At 38.0% G+C, this 25,174-nt stretch overlaps 1 protein-coding gene across 1 annotated transcript in view; it reads left to right on the top strand.

Moving 5' to 3' along the window:
* Positions 1–25,174, top strand: part of SBF2 (SET binding factor 2) — a 196,342-nt gene that overhangs the window by 110,691 nt on the left and 60,477 nt on the right. The window contains exon 17 of the mRNA XM_014309240.2: positions 19,904–19,972. Coding sequence (XP_014164715.1) covers positions 19,904–19,972 — 69 coding nt within the window. The remainder of the gene's footprint in view (positions 1–19,903; positions 19,973–25,174) is intronic.

Below are 25,174 nucleotides of genomic sequence, written 5' to 3'. Positions count from 1 at the left end.
ATTCCTTGGTTAAAAAAACATCCAGATGTTTTAGACAATAGGAACAAAATTCAAATCCCCTTTATTTCTGTGTCTTAGAACAATGATAGCAGAAGAAAATGAAATTTGCTTTTCTGAGAAATAGTGACATCACCTTTTAATAAAATCATTAAAGCCAATTTTGCTCTGGAAGAAAAGCTTTTTTCCCATCTCAGTGATTTGAAGGCCCAAGAAGGAGCTCAAGGTCAAGGAAATGAATGTGACTAAAGAGTTACTGAAATTAAAATAGGCTTGTTTTTCTTCAATAAAAATTAGGCTTATTTTTCTTCAATAAAACTAGCAAATATAACTCAAATCATGCAGGCGAAAGAGATCAAATAAGGAGGCACAGTTTGTATACCTCCCTCCCCCCACCAACAGTATTTTCATATCTTTGAAAATATGAAATGAGAGTTTTCATTTCTCAGAAGTAGGCATGGCCAACATGAAAACATCTGAACTCCTGACACTAGGCAGTGAGTTGGAAGCAAGTATTTTTAACATCTACTTTTATGACATATGAAGTTATTTATTAAGATAAAAACATGATTTATAATTTGTCTGTGCACTTTGCTCAAGTGTGTTATTTGAAACAATGTGTAAATTGTGACATTTTGGAGCTTCCCTGTATCAATTCAAGAAAAAAGAAAAAAGAAGTTAAATAAGTTTGCCCTTGTTGCAGTGGGATGCAGCAAGTCAGCATTTAGCTGTAGACACATGAATTCTGTTAGCTGCAGGTCATAGTACCAAGTAATTTAAGCAATGTCTGTTAAAAGACACAAAAATCTAATTTAAGAAATGTGGTCTTAACTGGAGATGTAGTGAAGCTTTAGGGAAATACCACATTAATTATTGATGGGTTTTTGGGGCAGAGTTAGGTTGCAGTAGGGCTTTCAGACCTCACTGAGCTACTGGAATTGTAGAAATTTACTCAGTTTTACCACCAGAATTTTCTGTTAATGATATTGTGCATTCCCATTGGCTTCTACAAGATGCAAACTGAAATCCTGCTGAGGCTGGAGCATGGAGAGGAGGGAAGGGAATGCCCTGGCAGGGTGGCAGAGCCCTGGCTCCCTGCTGGACACACTGGGTGAGTGGGGACCTGTGTGCAGCCAGCTCCAGCCCCATGGCTTGCCCTGGGACACTCCAGTCTCACCTGCTCATCCAGCTGGGAAATCTGATGCTCTCCAGCCACCAAACCTCTGCTGATGAGAGGGGGAATTGTTGCAAACTCAGCAAGTCAACATTTTGCTGTAGACTCGTGAATTCTGTTAGCTGCAGGTCGTAGAACCAAGTAATTTAAGCAGTGTCTGTTAAAAGACACAGAAAAATGAACAGGTTGGCCATTTCTAGGAAGTCTTTTGGATTGAATTCTTTGTCTTACTGTGAAGTGCCAGGTGTTACAAAATGAGGAAGATTGCACTCTGCAAGTCTAATGCAGAGCCCTCCATTGCTTGTCAAGATTTTTCTGATTGTCTAGTGGCAGGTTTTTTCATTTAGTAGAAACTATTCTCTTTTTTTACTGGAGTCCCCAAAAGTAAAGGTCAGATGCTTTTTCAGAGCTTCTGTATACTCATTTTGTGCATGAAGAGCAGTATGTTAACAAAATGCTTGTGATAATCCCACCATGTATATTTTTGCTGGTCTCGTCTATCTGGCTTGAGAAGAGATTAAGGAACTGGAATAAATTCCTCCTACTATTGCTTCAAGTGGATAGCTATTTGATTTTAATGAACAATTCCATAGGCTGTATTTCCCCAAGGATCTGATCTAGCCATTTTGCAGCTGGGAAGAAGTGAGGGTGGTATTTTACCCATTTCTCTAGAGATGGCAAAACTTGGATTTGCCACATCTCTGGTGGTTGTCAGCTTGAGTTCTCTCAGCCCAAGAGGAGCATTGTTTTAAACTGTTGTTCTTTCAGCTGGTAACAGGTAGAACCTGCAGATTTTAATAGGCTTATGATTTGTGGAATAGTGCTTTGGAGTTTCATGTTAATCTGCCTTCTTTAGCACCTGTGGTAGACTTCACCTGTGGTATAAATAAGGTGAAGTAGGATGCAGCAGGTCAGTATTCAAGTGTTAAACATGCTCTTCTGTGTCTGAGAAGTATTGGCAATTACTGCTGCTGGAATAGAAATGAGAGAAGTATTTCTGATAGATTTTAATAGTAGGAAGATCAAAATTACATGGAGATTGTAGTAGTCATGGATTAAAGCAGATACCTTCTGATGAGGGCACTTAAATCTCCAGTCACTTTATTTTATCTCTGCTAGGAGTTGTCATTGACCACTTGCTGAAAACTTCGTCATGACCTGAGTAAGACTTTTTCCCCTGAAAAATCATGTACTGTGGCAAACATTTAAATCAGCCTGTCTTACAAGAGTGATTATTACCTTTGATAGAGGAGCAGGAGCGTTATGTTCTGTTCCATATGCTGTATGACTAAACTGCTGTTAAAAAACACCTGCAGTGTTGTGAAAGCTTAATATTGATTGGCAATTCAGTTTATTCAAACAGATACTACTGCAGATAAAAATGTGAAATTATAGCTCTAAACACTATTTCAGTCAGACTTGTTTTCCTCTGCTGTGATTACCTCAGAAAAATTTGCAGTTCCACATAAATTGCTATTTCAAACATTTTTCTTTGTTTTAATTTTATATAATAATATTTGCTGACATCTCAGTAATAAATACTTAACTTTTTTTTGCAATTAAAAAGCCCTTTTTTTAGCAGGGATACACTTCTATGTAATTATGTTTCCAACAACACATTTCACTTTTAATACTTGTTCAGAATTTGTGGCGGAAACCATCTCAAGGCTCTATTTGCATATTTCTCCTTTTATTTATTGCAGTCATAACTTGTCCAAAATTTCATTTGTCTCTCTAACTTTCCTCTGGCAGCAGCAAGTGAACACTGTATTTTGAAATGTAGTTGCACTTAATTTTGTAAATTAAATGGTAGTAAAAGCAAGAAGAGACCTGAATACTCTGTGGGGATGGTATTTGATAACCTGTAATGATTTTCATATTAAAAAGACATTCAAAGCAATTTGCATAAAATATTTAGGAGTAGGAATTAGTCTTCCTAAGTCAATTTATTTCTAGGGAAAGGTTCTCTTCAGATAATGCAGGACACCTTTGTTGGATAGTTGAAACAATGAAACTTTTTGTTTCAAAGGAAGAGCTCCAGGATGCTGCAGTACAACACTGCCTCTCTAAGATGTTGGTCAGTAATATTGCCTAACTGCATATTAATGCTTTTGTTTGGCAAATGTGAGTCAAATTGGAAAACACATCTGCCCCAGACATCTGGATTCTCAATCTAAGTGTGGTTCAAGTGGAAAAATTCTGGATAAAACTGATAAATACGTAAATACTCAAAATTCTGGTCTTAAGCTGCAGGGAAGGAGTGAGGTCTTCTTGTGATGTGATTTAATCTGACAGTTACACAGTCACCAGTGCTGGTTTGGGACCTGCTCCAGTGTCACATCTGTGTCAGTAAACATGTGTTGTACCACTGTAACTGAGAGAGTATCTTTAATAGTCAACTAATTAGTCATTGTTTTAGTGCTTTAGGTAGTTTCTGGTAGATCACTGAGGCTTTCCATAGTGGTAATAACCAGGTGTTTGTCTTTCAAATGGATTATACTGAATGTTCTAGAAGTATGCTTGTACTGTACAGTGTGAAACACAACTTCGTACCAACCAGGACAAAATTAAAAATGTAACCTCTGTTAGGTTACAACAAAGGCACATCTGGGCCATCACCTGTTCTCCAACATTGGCCAGAAGCAGATGGGAGATAATACTGATTTATTTTGCCTCTAGAACTTTGCTTGTGATTCTTCTGTGTCACTTCAGTGTAATAAGGGCCTCTCTGTCACACTTGCTATGCAGTCTGAAGTGAAGGAAACTTTGATTATCAAAATTAAAAACAGTGGCATTCTATAAGTAATAGTAAATTTATTTTTCTAAGGCAAGTGACTTTTGTATTGCATTTTGCCACCAGATAAAGTTTAAAAACCTATCAGTCAGTTCTCAGAATTCAGAGGTTTGCAAATAATGTCCAATAACAAGAAAGATTTTATTATTCCTGAGAGAAAATCAGCTCGGTGTGTGTGTCATATGATTCAAATTCTTGGCAATATGAAGGTTACATGAGATAGCATTTCTCATATTTTATGTTGAAAACTATGTTATTAAACATCTTTATTTTGGAGGGTTACAGTAGATTTCTCCCCTTTTGGATTTTTATTTCGTGACCTGTCTTTTGTTACTCAGTTTGACTTGCATTCCTGGAAGCAGAGTCTCAGAATTCATGTTTGAAAAACAGCACTATTTAAAAATATTTAGAGGTATTTTAAAGCATAGAAGGTCAGACATGAAGAGAAATCATGAGAGTTCAACAGGTCCACATTTAATTCTACTAATTCATCAGTTATTACCAGTTTGAACTTTCTCATCATGTTAGATGTAGTAATGGTATTGTTTGAGTGGGGAAAAAAAGGAGATTCCAGTGTTTAAGGCTTGGGCTTCAAGCTTCCAGATTTAATTCTGTGTTGTGCTGAGCATGGTTTTGGTATGGTTTTTTGGTTCATATCATATGGTTTAGAGAAACCATGTATCAGAGGATACATGATTTCCAAAAAGTTGAAATAACAGCATTATCATCTTGTTGACTTTTTAGTGGTCCACCTATAAAATTCTGGACTTAGTAAAATAAGTTGCTATTCTTGAATCTTTCTGATAATGTCTTTTTCCCAAGAGGTTGCACAGTGCCAGAATATCATTGTACTGACATTGAACTGATAGTGCTCACATAATTTCTCTAAAAAAACAAATGGAAATACACTGTAAAAGATTGTGTTGTTGATTAGTTTTCATTTTTCCTTCCTTTGCTCTGAGGAACATTCTGTTTGTTATACTCATCATAGGGTGGCTGCAGAGTCCTGGGAGATTGCAGTCTAGGGTGTCTCTTTGTCAAACCCAGAAAGCAGAGTTACTTCCTTTGCAGGGCTGCCTGTATCTGTGTCTTGGAGTGTGTGAGTGTGTGTGTGAGTGTGTGTGTGTGTGTGTGTGTGTGTGTGTGTGTGTGCCGAGGGAGGTGACCCCTTTGGCATGGCAGCAACCATTCCTTGGGCCAGGACTCTCCCTGTGTAGGTGACAGTGTCCAGGTAATTCCTTGTGGCATCCTTGGGGACATTAGTGTGTGCAGTGGTGTCCCCAGCGAGGTGTCTGGCTGGTTCTGCATGTGTGCCCATGCCCCAGGGGGGTTGTCTCCAGCTCTGTCAAACTGCCTCTGTGGTTTTAGCAAGGATGGGTTTTTATGACCAGGCAGCAGAAAACCATGGCTGCTTTTCACACTGGGGCTGTGCCAGCAGTGCTGTTCAGGAATGAGCTCGTGTGTGGCAGGGAAATTCCTAAATTGCTCTTTTCCTGCAGATTTCCAAGCCCCTGCTTCTGTTAATCTTGACTTCTGCATGGACCTGCCCTCCATGACTATTGCACAAGACTGTTACTTAAGGAGAGGAAAAGAGAGGGATTAGCAGAAATGAGAGTCCCATGGCATGCTGTCCATTCCTGCATCTGCCTTCAACTTCCCTCCCTTCCCTCCTGGCTTCTGCCCACAACATGTGGTGTTCACACACTTCCTCCTGCCCTCAATGTGTGCACATCATGTGCACACACATGTGCACAGGCATGCCAGAGCAGGGCCAGCCTTGGTTTAAGGGTCTTTGCTTAATATTGTATAAAAATATCAAATGATAGGGAGGTGTTGGTTTTAATACAAGAACAAGCAGAACTGCACATGAGCAGTGGCCCCAGCAGCTGTTCTGTCTGGTTGCAGCTTCGGGGCTCACAGGGGAATTTCTCTGAGCAGGATGAGGGTGGTACAAACCCATCCATCCCAGCTGGGTCTCTGTGCTATTGGGCAGCTAACGCAGGCTTTACTCAGGCTTTACTCAGGCTTTACTCTTCATGGATGTCTCCTTGTTGCTGGCCTTGTGTTCAACCCTCTCACATTTGCTGCTGGTGCAGGATGTGCTCCCCTGTGTTCGCTCACACACAGGTACCTCACTGAAACCATGGAGCTCCTTGGAGTGTTGGCATGGTAAGCTCTGGCTGCTCTGAAGTGATCATTACTGTTAATTGTGGCCTTGTGGTTGCCAAGTGTTCCTAATAACTCCATGTTCTGAATATTTTTGGTCATCGTGATGAAAAGCAGACATGTGTTTGTGCTCTGCTCACTGCTGTAAATAAAACAAGTCTGGCTTAGGAATTGTGTTGTGCTGCTGTGCAGTTGCTCTCCAGCCTGGCTGGGAAAGAGGTGAACTGATGAAAGGTGGTAAAAAACAAACCAAAACAAAATCTTTCATGTTGGAAAGAAGAGGCACTTTGCTGATATAACAAGCTATGTGAAATCAGTGACTTCTGTTTTTACAGGTTTTATATCTCTAAAAATGAGGAAGTAACACGTGGAATTTTGGTTTTATCTAAGATGTTAGGTATGTTTATAAAGTCTATTTCAGTACAGGTCCATCATTCCCTATAGAAATGTGTATAAAACACTGTTAATTATGTAGCATGCACTTCATCTGCTCTGAGTGCCATTCAGTGTGTACAGCAAGTGGCAGAATATTGCATGGTATTGATTTGCTGTACCCATGCAGTGACTGTACCACATGTGCACAGTCTATTTTTAGGAGAAGGAATTCCTGTGTATTGTGGTGTCTGCTCTTCCTTCCCCTGCACTTCACCCTTCAAGTACCTGGTAAGCCCAGGTAGAGAAGCTGCAGTGAGACATTTCTGCAAGGTGTGCTGCCTTGGCCACCAGGAGAAACATGCCAGGTGGACAACTGCTTTGTTGTTTCTATAGGGAATTTTATGAAGCTTCTGTTTCTAAGTGTTTGATTTTACAGGAATTTGCATAAAAATTCTTAATGGGTGGCTGTAAGAGCCTCATTATTTTTCACATGCAGTCATTTCTGAAGCAGACAGAAGATGGAATATCCAAAGCCTTCTAATCATTTGGCTGCTGTCCTGTTTGCATAACCTTTGGTTTAAACAATTGAGATCTCAGCAGCTTGCATTCAAAAACTGAAGTGTGGTGCTGAGATAAATACCATAAAACACAGGCCAGTTCTGGGGTTTGTCAGTATTTTGTGTAAACTTTGACAAATGCATTAATATGACAAACAAACAGTAGTGAACTGTGTGACATTTTAGAATGATTTCTAAGGAAAAAAGCATAAGGATCGATTTCTTTACAGTAAAAGACTTACCTCTGCTGTTACATTAAAAGTGTGTGCCATTCTAAAACAAGAGCACAAAATAAAGGTGTAAACAAAAGAGAATTTGACAATCTGCAGATGTTGTAAAAAATTCTTGCAGCTGTTCACATTCTTTTTCAATATTACAGCCCAGAATTATGACTTAAATTAATTGGCTTTTAGGATTCATGGAAAATGCCATGTAAACATGCTTTAATGAGGATTATTTTTAGTAATTCCCTCCCTGTACTCAGTCACGGGGGCAGGCTTTGGTATCTAGTGATCCAACAAAGTATTTGAAACTACTTTACCTAATGTCTATAGATAAAACAAACAAACAAATCCCACAGCCCCCTTTCCCCACCTCTCCCCTAATTCTTGAACTCTGAAGTCCAAAACTCCATTTGGGAGCTAAGAATTGGAATTGGATGTTTAACAGTCTAAAGTCCCACAATGTTTGTACATAAACAAATTGATTTGATTTTCTATACAGATTATTTGGCTTTTGAGGACAAAACCAGCTTCTTTTGATTAAATTAAGTCCTTTAGTCAGTTGAACACCTTGTAAAATCTTTACTTGGAATGTTAATTGTTAAACATCACTTTAGAGAACACAAATCCTTTGTTATACGTAAGTAAATTCCATACAATTGGCATGTAATATTCTCTATCTCTTTCAAGTATATGGAACGAAATATCTTTCTAGATCTTACTCTAACTGTAGTAGTAGTAATAATAATAATAATAATAATAATAATAATAATAATAATAATAATAATAATAATAATAATAACAACTGTATTGTTAGTAACAATAATAACTGTAGTAATAATATTAATGATACACTTAAAATCAACTTGGATTATGAGGGTGCTATGATTTTCAGCACTTCTTCTTTAGAAACTTCATATTTTTCTTTGTCTGCATTATAATACACTGTTAGTAATACTCTAATTTCCAAATTCAAGATACAACCTGCACATGAAAACAGTAGGCATCAGAACTGCTTAATTTAAAATCAGTCCAGCAAATCATAATTAATTATTCCAACCAGTTTAATGGTAAGAGATTTTCATCAAAATCAGGTATGTAGCACCTCTGGTGTTGTTAAAGCAGTGGTGAATTTTGGCTGCATCATCACAGTCACGTCTTGTTGCACAAATGGGCTCCAGCAGATGACACAGCAGCATCATGCTGATGCACCCAGCTCTCATTCATTTAGAAAATGCATTGTTTTAGTTTCTGTGCATAAGAGAAGATGTGAAGAAGGAAGAAGGGTGGTAAGTAAGAGGATTTGAAATTTTTAGTAAGCTGTTGACTAGCAGCACCTGGCAGGATGTCTCACAGGACTGAACCAAAAGCTACACTCCTAAATGTCCTTGAAAAACAGGAAAGAACAAGATCTAAAACTTTAGCAGCATGAGGAACTTGGACAAGAAGTGGCCATCAACACAAGTGTGGTACTGAAAGAGAAGGTGAGGGGTACTGTGGGATTCATGTCAGCTGTGGTAGTGAAGGTCTTCCTGAAAGCTTGAGAGTTTCTTTGCTACTTAGAACTGCAGGTAAGATAAAAGGAACAAGAAGATGGTCAAATGCATCAGGATATCTATTCATATTTCTTGTTAGGAGGAGACACAGATAAGAAATACTTATCATTTGAGTCATCACATTTATTGTACATGGCTGATAGTTCTTGCTGATACAGTGTTTCATTCAGTATGTGCACTAAATAATGCCACGCTGTCCAGAAATTATCTGTTGATCTTCAGAATTGTGTTCTGCACTCATTGGTGATTTGCTTGTGTGCTCTCTGGAACTGGAGTCATGCTGGTTTTGGGATGCCAAAGCCATTGCTAATGCTTGAATTTCTCAGTTTTTGTTTTCACTGCCCATTCTTTTTTATCCAGCCATTGCAATCTGGCTCACCCTTCTGAAAGCTCTAAATATGAATTGTGAGGAAAGAATTTCAAACACTATGATTATAGTTTGGACTTAGAACTTCACCAGTATTTCACTGTACCCCAAGGTACAGAAGTTTTTATTAAACTTCTCCTTGCCATGTACTGTGATTACATAGCAGAACTACCCTTTCTGCATTTTTTCTTGAAATGTCAATGAAATAAGAACAAAACAGGTGTTTGGAGCAAAACCTTCTGGAAGGAAGATCAGATAGCCTAGGAGAAGATTTGTCAGGGTTTTAAAATGGATTAGCTGGCAATCCAAAATCTGGCAAAGAAGACTTTATCTGTGGCTAGTTAGCTGGATGTTACTACTAGCAGTGGTTTAGATGGCTGTGGAACAGAAAGGGATTGTACCAAGATTTCCTAGAATTTGTACCAAAGAAATAATTTTGCTGGAAGGCAGTGCTAGTACACTTCTGCCTCTTTGGTCCCACAGCAAGCTCAAGGATGTCTTCTTTTCTCTGGTTGTGTTTGCCCTGCCAAACAGTTTTTACAGAGAACAGGATTTTTTTTAAGGACATCCAAACATGCCTCTTCAGCTGGATGACCAACTAGTATGTTTTGGGAGTTTACTTTTTCACTTCTGTTACCAAAGTTGGAGGAATTACCTCCTGGAATTCTAACCTTCTTCTTTCCTTCTTAAGCCATTAAAAAATCCCAGAGAAAAGTATCAATTCAGCAAGCTTTAAGACTGAGGGATTCTGAGGGTAGTTCTATAATTGCCAGTTCAAAATTGGTTTACTCTTTCTCCATTATCTTTATCGCTTAGAAAAGATGCTTCATGCTTGTTTTCACTTGGATTCTTAGAAAATCAAACATTTCGTTAATTATCAAGAAATTAATTTTTAATAAATGTTTCATAATCAACAGTTCCCACATCTTCTCCCACATCGAACCACCAAAAAATGTAAGATTTCAAATAAAATCTGTGTCTGAAAGAGGTGGCTGCTGTCAATGCACTGAAAAGTACAGTCAGAAAGTTTAAAATACTTAGCATTAAGTTAAATGAAAATATTGTCTTTTCTATGTTTTCCTTTTTCATAGTTTAAATATTTGTATTAGAATATATTTTCCATTGACAGGTGCTGTCTTGGAGGGAGCGCTTTACTAAATCAAGCAGGCTTGAAATCTCAGAATCTCTTGGGCTTTTCAGGCTTTGTAGCAACATTCTTCCTTGATCACACAGATTGGATGTGTTAATCAAGGTGGACACTGCTCTACAACATGCTACTTAATCATGCAGAACATATGTCTTTCAGTTTCCCAAATTTGCTTCAAGTATTCTTTTCTATGAACTGTTTATCCTTGAAATGACTTTATCGCTGGAATTCCTTTTCTCCAGAAAAATGGGATATTTCCGATGACTGCTCTAGTAACATGATTTTTTCATGATGTGCAATGTGCCTAATTCTAGGTTGGTTTTTGGATTAAGCAATTTCTACAACAGCTTCCATTAACGTTGCTAGAACTGCACTGCTCTTTGAAACATAACTGAAGATTTGCATTCCAGCCTATTAAGGAGCAGAGAGGTCTGGCAGTGGAGTTGGCAGGAGGGATTTTAGGTTCTGTCAAGTTCACCAGCACAGCTTACACAGTGCGTCATCCATGCCTGAGCGTGGAAAAGCCCTCGCTGGCTGGATTCGAGATTCAGAACCTTTTAATCACAATTTCCTCAGAAAAACCCACAAAACGCCACTTGTCATCCTTGAAATTCTGCAGCCATTGCAGGTCATCCCAGAAATATCCTCTTCCAGCAGCTGACATTTGTTTCATGGATCCAGAAATGGGGCTGCACCAACAGAGCTGATCCAAGAAAACTTCTTCCAGGAGCAGCTGGTCAGTGTCGGTCCTGTTGTCCTTTGGTGCAGCTGTGCACAGAACATCTAGTGCCCCTGCCAAAAGTGGAGGAGAGCTTTTCAGTAATATCAAGGTTGGTTTAAAAGGCCCAAAGCTGTCCTGCAGCATGATGTCAAATACGTGTTGAAGAGACCCCACTGTGGGCAGTTGGTGGAAAATGCCTCTGCCAGGGGCAGTGCTACAGCCAGGCAAACGTGGGCTTGGGTTCACCTGCCAGAACCCTGTGGATGCACTGGACATAGATGTAGATACATAAAATTGGCATCAGCTTTCTTGCCAATAATTTCTGTCTCTGGTGGTTGAACATGCTCTTTTCTCTTTATATATTTATTTAGGATTTTTGAGATTCTTTCAGTTGTGCTCTCTCTTGATAGTCTCTTGATTCAGGTCCATAAACTTCCTAATTATTTTGTTCTTTTGCCTCTGCTATAACTCTTGGTGAGACTAATGTTTTAGGATTTTTGACTTGGTTTGACATGTACAGCACAGCACATGGCTCCTGGTGCTGTCCCTGTGTAGTTCATGTTTCCACATGGAGTTACCCAGTCCCTTGTACAGAACTTTCTCTTTGGGAGGCTCAGTCTGTGTCTGCCAGGCTGTGATGCCAGTCAGCAGCAGCCCTCCAGCATATTTACCACTCTCTCAGATTTGATATCAGTCAGCAATGTGATGAGGGTGCATTTCATGCCATTTTCCATGTTGTTAATGAAAACATTCACCGCAGTATCAAGCCCTGAAAACAGGATTCAGAACCACCTGCCTGCTAAACCTTGAGCCTGACAGTGCAGTCAGTTTTCCTCCAGACTTTCTCTCCCAGCTTGTCCCCAAGGGTACCAAAGGAGCCTGCAAAAGACAGGCTGCTCTTTCCTCAGATACAGAGCTCGGTATTTCATTGAAGAAAATGATCCTGTTTTCCTTGGTCGGTTGGTTTTTTGTGTTCTGAGTCACTTTTGTGTTCTTCCTGTGTCTGGAAATGCTCTCTCTGAGGACTTGCTCCCTACTGTCCAGCCTGTAGCTCCCCCAAACCTATTCCTTGCCTTCTTTAAATTCTTGTTAAAGGTTTTATTTCTGGTTCCCCAGGAAATCAGTTGGCAAAAGACTGAGTCTCCCAAGGGGAGAACCTTGAGGATTAGAAGTTCTCTTTCCTATGATGTCATTGAGGATTCTTAGCATAAATAAAAAAATTATTTTGCTATCACGTGCTATTCAGTGGAAAATTTTCAGTGAGCTCTACTTCCAAGTTACATTTCATCAGACACTGTTCAGTTTCTCCATGGTGAACCAGACCCAAAATCTTTTGGTAGCTGCTCTGAACTGAGTGTCGGCTCATTGCATGACAGAAGATGGATGTAAAATTCCATTTTTATCCAAATGTTTTTCTTCTAAAGTGAAAAACTGATTTTTCAGTGAATCACTTTACCATATATACCCATATAAATCTGATTAATTTTTTTTTAGGAGTTCATTCCTGTTAAGTTGTAAAAATTGTATAGAATGTGCTCTGATGATGTGATGCATTATTATTAAAAGTATGTGAAATTCGAAAATCACATGAAACTTAGGAAAGAACAGTAAAATTAAGTTAAGCAAGGTGAATGTGTTTGTACATATTTGAAAGTTTCTGAAAGTACATATATTTGAAAGTTTTTGCTTTAAAATTTAGGAGAGGAGATGCTGCTGGGAATAAGGATGTGTCCTGTGTACATGTGAACTGATTTGGAAATATGTCACTGGACTATACTGTAATATGGCATCTATTTTAATAGTTGTTTTAATGTCTTAAGCATTTCCCTGGTCCCTAACTCAATTAAACAGGCTGGCTGTACAGCAGTTTACAGAGTATCCTATGTTAATGTTTTGCAGTGGCTGCAGAAGTGTTTTGGTCTGCCAGGGCTCCAGGAGCACACTGCAGTTCCTAGATATATTATCAATTAATCACCCCCTCCAACTGAGCAGTTAATGGATATTGATCACTTTTTTATCATGAATTGCAATGTATTCTATCATTTGAGTGTTGTTTGTCAAAACTTTTTACAAATTGCTGTGCAGGACCTTGTATCACAGCTGGTGTAGTTTAAGGTTTGGACAGAGTCACTGTGAATGAAGCCCTGCTGTGAAATAAAAGTCAAAAGGCATCTTGGCATCCCAACCATTTCCTTGGGAGAAGATTACAGCCTGAGTATGTTGAACTTTATTGCTATGGGCCTCATGACAGTATTCAGAAACATGCATGGCATTTCTGTTAAAGAAACTCAGATGTGCTGAGACGCGAGGGATGGCATTCTTGTTTTTATCAGTATCTTGCAAAAAAGTTACATGTTTTTAGGCTTCTAGGGTACAGAAAAATACAGTGACAAATGTGTAATTTATGCACATAAAGATTGAGGTTCCTGATCTCCTAGATGCAGTTTGTAATGAGGAGGAGGAAATGACTAACCTCAAGCCTAGACGGAAATGTGTTTATTGAGAAAGCGTGGGGGTTGGGGGGGCTTGACAGCTCTTCTTTGAGTGAAATGTTGTTTCTTGTTTTCACTTGCTGTGAGATCAGGAGTAGGATGGGGCTGCACCGAGAAAATCTGTTGCATTTGCTAGCTTGTGAATGTGAGGAGTAAAGCAAAAGGAAACTTAAAAATCAATGAACATTATGTGCTTGTGTAATTGCATCTGGGCTGCCTTGATTGAATCCTGTTCCTTATACCACTGTGCTTCAAGGGCAGGCAAACTTACGATGATTCAGGGCCAGGTGAAGACAAACATGAAGTTCCTCAGGAAGTAAAATATCTCTAAAATAAAACTGGATCTCCTGCCTGGAATGACAGCTCTACAATATCTTGCATCCTGTTGCTGGCAGGATAGGTTCCTTAATTCAATGGTCATTGCAAATGCTTTTGATCAGGCAGAAAGACCAAAAAGTCAAAACAAATCAGTGAGGATTCTCCTGGGCTGGGTGCTGTTCCTTTGTCTTCTGCACTGGCATCACTCTGTGATGGCCATAGAGGGTGAGCAAATTGTTACATGTGGCAGAATTCAGAGCGCGAGTCAAGTCTGTGATCTGGACTTTGTGTTCAATTATTGCTGGCAGCCCAGGTAGCAGTATGAGAAGCTGCTCATCAAAAGCCCAGAGATCTGATCAGTGTTAAACTTGGAAACCACAGACAATAAGAGTGTCCTTGTCTTGGTTTTATTAACTGTGAATCCCTGCACTAGTGTTTAGGCAGAACAAAAAATTAAATTAAAAGCTGTGTTAATGAGCGACGCATAAAACGTACTAGGGTCATGTATGAAGGAAGAGTTGGTCTTTGCAGATTAATACTTCTGAAAAGCTCTTTACATTCTTATCAAGACAAGAAGTTTTAAAAATAATGAGAATTTTGTAGGGCAGTATCTCCCAAATTTTGAGTTTGTTCTTACAGTTCTGTCAGAAGATAAGGCAGCAGGTATTCAGCTCTGTGGACTTTCTCAGTGTGTCTACTTTTCATCCTGTTTCTCAGGTCCCAGAAGAGTTCCACTTAATAAAATTGTAGCTGCTTCAATAAGGTTTGATATCACCTTTGTCAACCAAAAAAAAAGAAAAATTTGATCCCACTGCAAAACAGAGCAGCAGCTGGCATTGATGGTGACTTCACTAGACAAAGCTCTATATGAATATTAGCAAGAAAGTAAATGCACATGAATTTCACTGAAAAAAGCAATTTTGCTTATGATTCTAATAATAAGATTTAAACTTTCTTGTGAAGGTAATTATGAGATGCTAGTAAAGGTAATATAAGTGATTATTGTCATATTGGCATTTATTTCAACAAACTCTGTAATTTTAATCATGGCTTTATCTGTGAAGTTAAAACTTGTAAGTTAAATACTTTTAAAAGTTATTTTGGAAATTCCCAGTTGGACTGTGCTTTTTAAATACAGCATATAATTATATTAGCTATAATCAGATATTGTTAAATTGGCAGTCTATTTACTTACATTTTTAATTCTGCAAAGATTGAATGTAAAAGACATTGATGGTAACATCAGTTTACATAGAAGAGGATTTCTTTGATCAAAAGTCATTTGTAATACTTCAATTGCATTAATTAAATGAAGAAGATGAATTAGAAGATGAATTTGTAGGTGAATGAGTAAGATCTATGCAGCTTATCTAATAAAAATGAAAAATAACCTCATTAATATTAAGGCATGATTATGAGTAACACTGCAGTTCTACTTGATGAGTCTCTATTCCTTTTAGCAAACAAAACATTTTTTCTGAGCTGGGCTGTTGAATTCTCTTAGTGCTGTAGACAAAAGTAGTACCCTGTGCATTAGGATTGACAGTTCACATTTCCAAAATATAAACTGCATCAATAATAAAAATTCTGTGATTTAGTAAAACCCTGCCCACATAATACAGCTGTAAGAATAGGGATTAAAACCTGACACCAGTGAAGTAATCTGTTGAATTTGTAACTAATGTTTCACCTGTAATTTGTAGCTGATGTTCTGCACACGTGCTGACTTAACAGTTATTGGTTTAGTGCTTTAAAAACACATCTGACCCTAAAGTTTCTGTTTTTTGAGGTTTTTTTCTGGATTCATTTTGAGCTTAGTCCTGCAGGGTGATGAATGCTCTTTGTATGCCTGAAAATTGACTTCAGTTATTCTCAGGAGGGGGACAGTGCAGTGTTGAGCAGCGTTTTTAACAGAGCACGCACGCATCCTCCTGTGCTGCCAAAAAGGTATGGATCAAGTGCTGCCATGTTCAGCTTTTTAGTTTGGATGCATTCACTGCATGCTACAGTGATTTCATGTGATAGTCGGGCCTGTGGGGAATTCCATGTATTTGTGGTGTTCCTGAAAGTAAGGCAAAATTGGATCCCAAGTTTTTGGCATACTCGGATTTCTGCAGATTATTAAAAATGTGGGGTCTGTTTAAAAAGCTTAGTGCCTAAAGCAGAGTGGGTTTTAATGCAGGAAGATAGTGTATCAGGTAGCAGTTAATGAGAGAGACTATCAAGATGAATTTAAGAAGAAAATTCCACCTTAAATGTTATCTAGATGTTCCATACATGTCTTCTAGATTTTTGTCATGTGACTAAGGGAAAGCAGAAATCCCTGAGCGCAAGTTGTTGTTTAATGCAGGAAGAGAGGTCATTTTTCTGCACTGTCACTGTGCTTCACTGGCTTGGGCTTGCTCTTGTGGGATATCAGAGGGGGCTTAGCAGCCTTCTTGAGCCTGCATGTCCAGGAGCAGATCGGGGAAGATCTTTTCCTGGGGTGACTTTTCCCAGCTGTTCATCACCAGGACTGCACTGCAGAGGGCATCTCAGCTTCGTGATGCTGTACAGTTCCTGATGCTGTACAGTTCCTGATGGTGCACAGTTCCTGATGCTGTACAGTTCCTGATGCTGTACAGTTCCTGATGGTGCACAGTTCCTGATGCTGTGCAGTTCATGATGGTGTACAATTCCTGATGCTGTACAGTTCCTGATGGTGTACAATTCCTGATGGTGTACAGTTCCTGATGGTGTGCAGTTCATGGTAGTGTACAATTCCTGATGATGTACAATACCTTGTTTTCCAAGCAAACATTCCAGGCAGTACCTGTTCTGAAGTCGAGTGAGGAGCAGAGTTGACTCTCTCCTCCAGCACCAGAAGCCTAAGCCACCTACCAGATTCCAAAAGCTCCCCCATATCAGTCCCATGTGTCCAGCCAAGCAGCCAAAATCTGTAACTTCCAAGCTCTCAGCTCTGCAATCTAATGGCAATATGGAGCCACCAAAGTTTTGCTGCATATTTAAACTGACTGGAGTATAAAAGTAATTCACATGCATTGTCAAAGTAAGTGATGTAAGGAAAAACATTCTGCTTTTATTATTCACTTGTCAATTCAGTGTAGCAAAGCTATTTTAAGTGTACATGAATTTCTGTAACCCTTCCAATCTGCTACAGAGTTCAGCAACTGTCTGGATATAGGATCAGTATGGCCAGAACAATGTGCCAGGTTTTCACTCAATTAGGCATGCATTCAAAGCAGTACTCTGCATATGTCATGGTGGAAGTCTGTATTTCACTGTCAAAGGTCGTTGTTTTTTTGGTGATTAATTTGCTGAAAATAATTTTTGTTCCCCAGATGTGTTTCAGCTTCATTTTGTGCAAATTAGGTGTAAAAGCTTTGATTATTTTATGGTATTTGATTTTTGTCTACTTTTCTAGCAGCAGTAGGAATATTTTTCACAATTGGTAAAGACATTATGTATAAGGCAGCTGGATTGCATTGTTTCAGGGGTCTAAATTAATTGCCTACAACACATATATGACATTTCCAGTACTTTGGCTTGTCTGTAAAATTGAGAAGCTGAGATTTCAGTGCAACATCTCTTTTAACTATGGCGTTCTGTCTTGCAGCTACAGTGCAAGTAAACAATTAATTAGTTCCACTCATTTTGAAACAACAGTGTTGCAGTTTATTCCTAACTGAGATAATTTTGTATTCCTTGTCATATACAGGAGAAGAAAAAAAAAAAAGAGAGATAATACTTCCACACTACAAGTCCATGTACTGCTGACATGGAATATGTGGAGAATTTCATACTTGAGGGAAGGAATGGAAAAATAATCTAATGTGTTGTTTATATGGTGATGATATATATCTTTGAGGCATATGTTAGCTCTTGGAGTATTGAATGCTCTCTAGGTGAAGATACATTGCTCAGTTTTTATAAAGATATTTTTATGTATATTTTGGATAAAAGCCCGAACTCTTTCAAATAATTTGAGCTAAGGGATTAAGTAGGTAACCTGAAATTGAGGATGGATTATTTTATACCTGGTTATAAATAATCATGTACAGAAATAAGATATGTATTTCTTTGAAAGCTGTTGCGCATTTCTAAAGATTGGAAAGTCAAATTTTAAGTGGGAAGCATTCTTGTTAAGTGAAAAAGTACTAAGAATATTTATCATATATTGAACTAAAAATATGTATGCTAACTTCCAAATGGGGATTAAGGATGTGGATAACAATAGGGAATAATGCAGAAATGGAAAATTGAAAGCAGCTGAGGCTGTGTCCTTTAGCCTTGTGCTCTGAGATCTTACAAACTAATTTGGGTTTGCTATATACATGTTGCAATACCAAGACGCATCATTGAAACATTTATTGAGTTTTTCGGTGTCCATTTTTGTTAGTTTTCCTCTACCAGGTTGGAAGTGTGTTATGAAGTGTGAGCACTTGCCAAACTCGTGTTGTCCATGCACAGTGAGCATTTGTGCAGAGTTAGACACATTGGAACCCTCAGTAACTCTGTGCAGAAATAAACCTTCACAACTGTGAACTTGTTGTGTCCCTTTTCAGAATTTATGTGTAAGCAGTTTTCCAAATGCTGCTGTATTTAACTATAGTGGACATTGCTGCTCCATTTAGGTGAGCTTGATTAAAGCAATAGAAGATGAAGGATTTGTTATTGAGAAATCACAAAGGTTGAAATAGACTTTAAAAATAAGAGAAGCAGAATAGTCTTGTGATGGGTTTTTTTGCTCTGTTGTTTTAAACCTGCAATCCACAGTCACTCTGCAGCCGTTTAAAACAAAGAATGAGATGGATACAAATAGCATCCTAATAATCCATAACATTGTTGGTTTTGTAAAGCAGATTTCATATTTCTGCTATCACAATTGGCTGGTGCTAGGTTTTTGCTAGTTGCTCTGTTTTAGATAACTCTGATATGTTGAAGTCATAAATGTAAAGTCTGGCAGAGGAACACTTGAGATATTTCAATTTTGTCATTTGTTACAGTTAACAGTTGTTACAGTTAACAGGAGTGGTTTGAGTTGCAGGGTGCCCACTGTAACAATGATGTTAAAAAATTTAAAATTAATTGTTCAACTGGAAATGTTGGTTGTCCACTGATCATCCAGGGGCACAATGGTGATACATTTGTCAACTGTATGAGTATGTGCATTATTGTGTTCTTTAGTGGTGGCAAAAAGAGCTGCTGAAAAAACACCTGATCACTTTTTTAAAAAGTATCGTTTTTAACTCTTGTTGGGTATTTTTTGTTCTTTTTTTATGGTCATAAAAATTCGAGTAGTTTGTTTTTTAAATATCAAGTTACATTCCAATTCTGCTTTCTTTTAAAAGACTTCCGTAATAAAATCACAACTTTCATCAGCACAATTACTAGTTGATTTATTTTGGCATACCCTTCTCTGCCTAGAGACACATGAATGACACACTTGACTGTTGAATGCGGCATTCAGAGACTTGAAGAGAATGGGTTTTCATCTTCTTTTAAAGTTAACCTTGTGCCAAACTTTTGTAGAGGCTGTGGTGGTGATTGTTTCAAATTGCATAAATGTCACTTCCTTCGCATAGACATTTTGAAAGGGCATTCTTTGGTCATCACATCACTTCCATTTTAGTCAGGTTTGCTCTTGACCCAAATGGAAGCAAACTACCTTTTTATTGTTTCCTAAATGAGGAAAACTTTCCTTATTATGTATAAACTGTTTCAGTGAATTTGTATTTCAGACATATAAATGAGAAATTCGCTAATAAATTTCTAAAGTGGGAAGAATCACAGCAATACCTGTCTAGGAGAAATCATGAGGAGATAGATAGATGGATGGATGGATGGATGTGTATATATATATATACACTCATAAATATGTGTTATTTTTACGTGATATCGAATTATTAAAGATTCCATTGTATGTCAGGAGGATGCCAGAGGGACTCCATAAGGCAGAAATGAATTTGCAGTGCATGCAATGGTTGTGCTTATTTTCTTCTTTGTTCTTTCTTGCAGGATTGTTCATCTTCAGAAGAATACAGCATTGCTGCAGCATTACTGCCCCTGACAACTGCCTTCTATAGGGTGAGTTTCTATTACAACCACTGCTATCTTGTATTTTTTTTTACATCACATACATTGTTAAAAGGGAGAAAGAGATGACAGGAGATACATGAAAGACAGGAAGAAGATTTATTCTAAAATTTATTAATGTTAATGGAAATCATCAAATGAACTGGTATGGACATTACTCCAGAAGGACACTTATTGATGTTGGGTCATTATGATTATGAGGCATACCCCCAGAACTAAATGCAGGCTATAGGATGGGTTAGAGAATTATCACTGAATTATATTTAGTCACTAAAATAATAGAAAAGAATAATTTCTGATGTTACTACGTAAAAACTATTTATTGCAGTACTACTGTGTTTAATTTGGCAGGTTAAACATGCACTGGCCAATATAATACAATGGTCACTGTAGTACAGTTGGCCAATAAGGTACTTGGCCAAAAGTACAAGTGAAGTTTTCAGTCTGTGTAGTTGTTAATTTTGGAGGATATTGTGACTGGGTTGTTTTAACTGTGTATTTGTTTTCAATTTCTTGTTTTGGTTTCTTTTTTGGGGGGAAAGTACAGAATGCTTGATAGTGACAAAATACAACATCATAGTAAATACAAAAATATAAACAATGCAGATTTTGTAAGTAATTATTTCAGAAGCAGAACTCTTGTAGTATGACTGTACTTATTTCAATGTCCCAATGCAATAGCATTTTCACCAGTTCTGGGTAGCTCCAGTCCTGCTTTTTAGGATGTACATACCTGAGGAGATAAGTTCAGAATGTGGACTGGCTTGCAGTATTAAATAAATCTTGTTTAATGTGAATGTTGTTGTACAACTCAGTTTGGGAAATAAGTGCTTGGTCATTGGGAACTGGTACACTGGGATAGTGCAAAACAATAATTGCTTTGACAGCTTATCTACACATTAATAATATAGCAATTAAAAAATGCAACCTTCCACCTTCAGTCAGTCATTTTTAGTTTAAATTATATATTCCAATCATTTTTGGGTTTTTTTTTAAACTAGAAAACATTCTGTCATGTTGTTTTTAGAATAAAAAATGTCAAACTTTACCAATCATAGAAACCAGAATCATCTGTTGAAGGCAAGAGCAATTTTGACAAACTTAAATGTGTAGAAGATTTCCTGACATTTCTTATATAAACTAGTACTTAACAACTTGTATGGAGCATGAAGTAGCAGGGTTTTTTCCTCTTCTAATTATTTGAACTGTAAAAAAGTTTTATTTTAATGTGTTTTAGTTTATAGCTGTACATAATACCCCACAACTGCTTTTAGGGAAGAGTGTACGGAGTATTTTCATTCTCTTATGTAAAGTAGCATGGTGAGATGCTAAATTTTTCAATCCCAGCAAATTGACTTTCTCCCATCTTTAGATCCAAGTTTATCTTTCTCTGTTCCCTCTGTTTTGAGTCCTTCAGTAGCAGAATTGTTGTTTCACATTTACTGCTGCCACAAATACTTAATTTGAGGGAAGAGATAATGAGCTATAGAAATTTCCCTCTTCCCTATATTACTCTTACTTATTTACTGCATAAATTCTGCATTTTTAAAGAAACTTCTGCTTTCTTTTATTTTCTGGTTTTTAGTTTTGCTTATAAGAATAGCCAAGAGAGTCCACATAGGTCTTTACCTTGAGAGCTACAGGGAGTATTTTGGGCTGTTGGTGCAGTTTGGTTAGATTCCTACCTCAGTAAAGTTTGATCAAGTAGGCAAAAAAAAAAATAGAAAGGAGAGACAATAAACCCAGACTTTTAAATGTAGTATCAGGAGTTTTGAAATAAGCTTAAATGAGCTTTGATTTCACCATCAAGCAGAGCAAAAATCTGGATTGAATATAAAATTTATTTAAGTAATTTCATCTACACACTTGTATTTTTTGGTAGAGGTACCAAGATCTCACACCATTTCTCTCACAGAAAGTTCTCTGAAATCTTTTTTTAATAGCCTGGACTATTTAACTCTAAAAATACACTCAGGAAACTGTGAGTCCCTTGATGGAAGAAGCATGATGAGTTTTTTAATGTGCCTGACCTGAATTAAAAATTAAAATAACCTGACTATTAACTTGCAAAAGCCAGCTGTTAATGCATAATAGAAAAAGAATTTTGTTTTTCCCAGATCTAATCCTCAGGTTCAGTGATGGTCCCCTTTGGTATGTCCCATTAGATCCAATTCTTTGGCAAAAGTACTTATTTTGGCATACAACTGTTCATACTAAACACAAACTGACATGCTGTTCGGAACATAAGATTATTGCACTGACTTTGCAGTGATTAGTTAAAAGTCAGATTAACAGTTTAAGGTTCAGTTTGAGTAGAACTTACACTTTTGAATAAACTGATTATTTTTGAGTAAAAAATTGTACTTTTTGGAGGATCTTTCAGCTTCTCTAGAGGTTTTCAAAATTGTGTCATAGACTGGAGTGAATATATTCTGCCTGGCATGAGGCTGTGCTTCAACATGAAGAATTGTCTTACCTGTGCCATATGATTGTGTTGATGCTTCCCAAGGAGGAAGCAGTGCTTGGCAGGGTGCAGATATTTTATTGGTGTTACTGTTCTCAGAATACCATGTTTAGTGCCAGCAGCCTGTTAAATCTCATTTCACCCACTCCTTTTGAGACTGGGCAATGTTCTTAGCAGCCAGGAATAGACGGGAATTGTGCATCTGACAGTGGCACAGGGTTCAATTTGTGTGCACATTGGTGTCATTGCACTGGCAGTGCTCCAAATCAAGTTATCAGTGATAAAATCTGTAGTAAATCTAAAAGTGTAGTAGAGTTCTAAGAGTCTGTAGAGTTCAGTCCAGTCTGATATTTTACCATCTATGTTTGCTGTAGCATTTTGATGGGAAATTGTGATGGGATTTCATGTCACAGCATTTTGTTGTCAGTGTAATTCCTCTTGCTTCCAATGAAGTAGTGTAAAGAAGTTACATGACTTCACAGTTCCTTTGGAACTGCTGTTGTGTTCATGACATGTTAAGTTTCATTTTATTTATCCAAGACAAAGCAGAGCTCAAATGAAACAATTACCTGTTCTTCCTAAATAACGTCACTGTATTTTACTGAACACAGTGCAGTCACCAAGTGTTTGAGGTGTGTAAATAATGAGAAGGACATGGTTGAGCCAGCAGATAAGCCAAGAAACTGAGCAGTAACACAGCTTAAGACTTGGAGGTGATGTTGGTAAGATTCTGGAATGCCTGTGTCATGCATTAGCCTTGAGGGATTTTTAAATATTTTTGATAAAACAGCAGAAAATTTAAAGGAGGGAGCAGGCTGGCATGATGTAACCCATCTTGTCTTAATGCCTTTGCTTATTTAAAACCTAGTCCAGGGTATTTCTACACAGATCCAATTAAAATTACAAGAAACATCACGCTGTGTACAGCGTGCTAGGAGCTCTTGGGATGTCTGGTGAAATTTCAGAATTCTCCCTGAAGTCTGCTGAGTGATCTATTGTGAAACTTGATCAGGCAGGATTTGATCACACTCTAAGTCAGAGCTGATGGGATTAAAGTCATAGACAGGAAGTCAGCACTGGTTGCATATTTGTGGCCTGGAGTAATAATTGAATTTTTCTAGAAAAAATAGTCCCAATGCTTTTTAAAATTTTTAAATATTGGACACAAGCTGTTAGCAAAATGTGACTCATCAGTGACAGTGGACTTTGGTGTGTACTGTTAATGTCACAAAAACAAACAATTTTTGCTTCTGGGTTAGAAAAAGGTTTTAGTTTACCATTAGTAATACCGTTGGAATTTTGTTTAAAATTGAAACAATATAAATAAAATGAATTTATATGTGAAGATAGAAGAATTTTTCCATGTTTTCATGGTACCAGTGACCCATGCCTAATTGGTATTCTCAAAAGTACTCACTTCTTTTGTGTATAAAGTGGAAATGCAGTATTCCTTGGTGCTGTGGAAAAGAGGTCTTGTTCTGCGTGGGGGATGAGAGGAGGAGAGGAAAGGGACCTGTTTTAATCATGTTTTCCTTGCATTAACTCATCCAGGAGCAGTTTGGTGCTTGCACAACCAGCATTGTCCCATCCCCAGGCTTTGGGCTCCCTGTTTGTGCCCGGTTCCCTGCCAGGCTGGCAGGATGTGGTGAGCCCCACGCTGCCTTTCTGCAGGCTCCAGGGCAGCCAGGCAGGATCAGGGCAGGCTCCAGTTCCAGCCTGTCCTGGACAATGACAGTGACAATGACACAGCAGCAGAGCTGCCACCCCAGGGTCCCCAGTGCTGCCCCAGGCAGGGGCCACCTCTCCATCTGCCCTCCCTGCAGCTCAACTGATCCCTGGCACTCTGGTCAGTCCCTCTTGCATCCCTCACCCACTGAATTTCAGACAAACAAATGTTAGACACAGTTGTGTTCCCCTCTCAACCTGATTGTGCAGATTATAGTAAAATTTTCCACCCCTCAGGGATCTTTTCCAAAATTTTATTACAAAAATGTTATAGTTAAACTGTGTATGATCATCTGTGGTCCTATACCTTTCTACCACATTGCACAGTCCACAGTAACACACTTGCAAATTTTCTGTTGTTTGGCATTCAGAAGTGTTTGAATAAAGGAAATATCATCATAAAAATACACCAGTCTAAGAGTAAAGTTTTCTCTGTGTAGATGTTATGAATGGGCTTCCACATTTATAGACAAGCATTTATTTGAATGGCAGTATTCACAGCAGTATTATTTTTCAGAATGACACATTAATTAGAAAATTAGGAATTAATTTAAATTTCTGTGTCAGTTGTTTTTAATGGTTTGCCGTATGCTTGGAGAATGCTGATCTAGTTTAGGCAAAAAATAACCCAAATGCAACAAAATTTCTCTCTGTTTGGATGTATTACATTCAAATTGACATTTGTCTTTTAGCAAGATGTGCCAGAGACTGCTTTTGAATTTTTATGTGCCTAAATTATGTAATTCTTGGGAGGGAGAGAAGGAAAAACTGATTTTTTAAATTGATTTGTTTTTTAATGCTTCTAAGCCACAAAATTTCAAATAAAATTTCAGTTGGATACTGATGTGAATTTTTTTGCAGAGCTTGAAATGGAATGAGAGAAATGAGTCTGCAGCTTTGCAGGCTGGGGCTGGCTGAACTCCTTAGGAATGGCATCATTGAGCTGTTCATCTGCATGGCTGCCCATTTTTCATTTGTACTCCATGTTCCTGTACTTTTGTTGA

The sequence above is a fragment of the Geospiza fortis genome, unplaced genomic scaffold, assembly GCF_000277835.1.
Source record: "Geospiza fortis unplaced genomic scaffold, GeoFor_1.0 scaffold450, whole genome shotgun sequence".
NCBI classification, from domain to species: domain Eukaryota; kingdom Metazoa; phylum Chordata; class Aves; order Passeriformes; family Thraupidae; genus Geospiza; species Geospiza fortis.
Note: the sequence above shows the minus strand (reverse complement) of the source record. Positions and strands in the feature narration are given on the sequence as shown.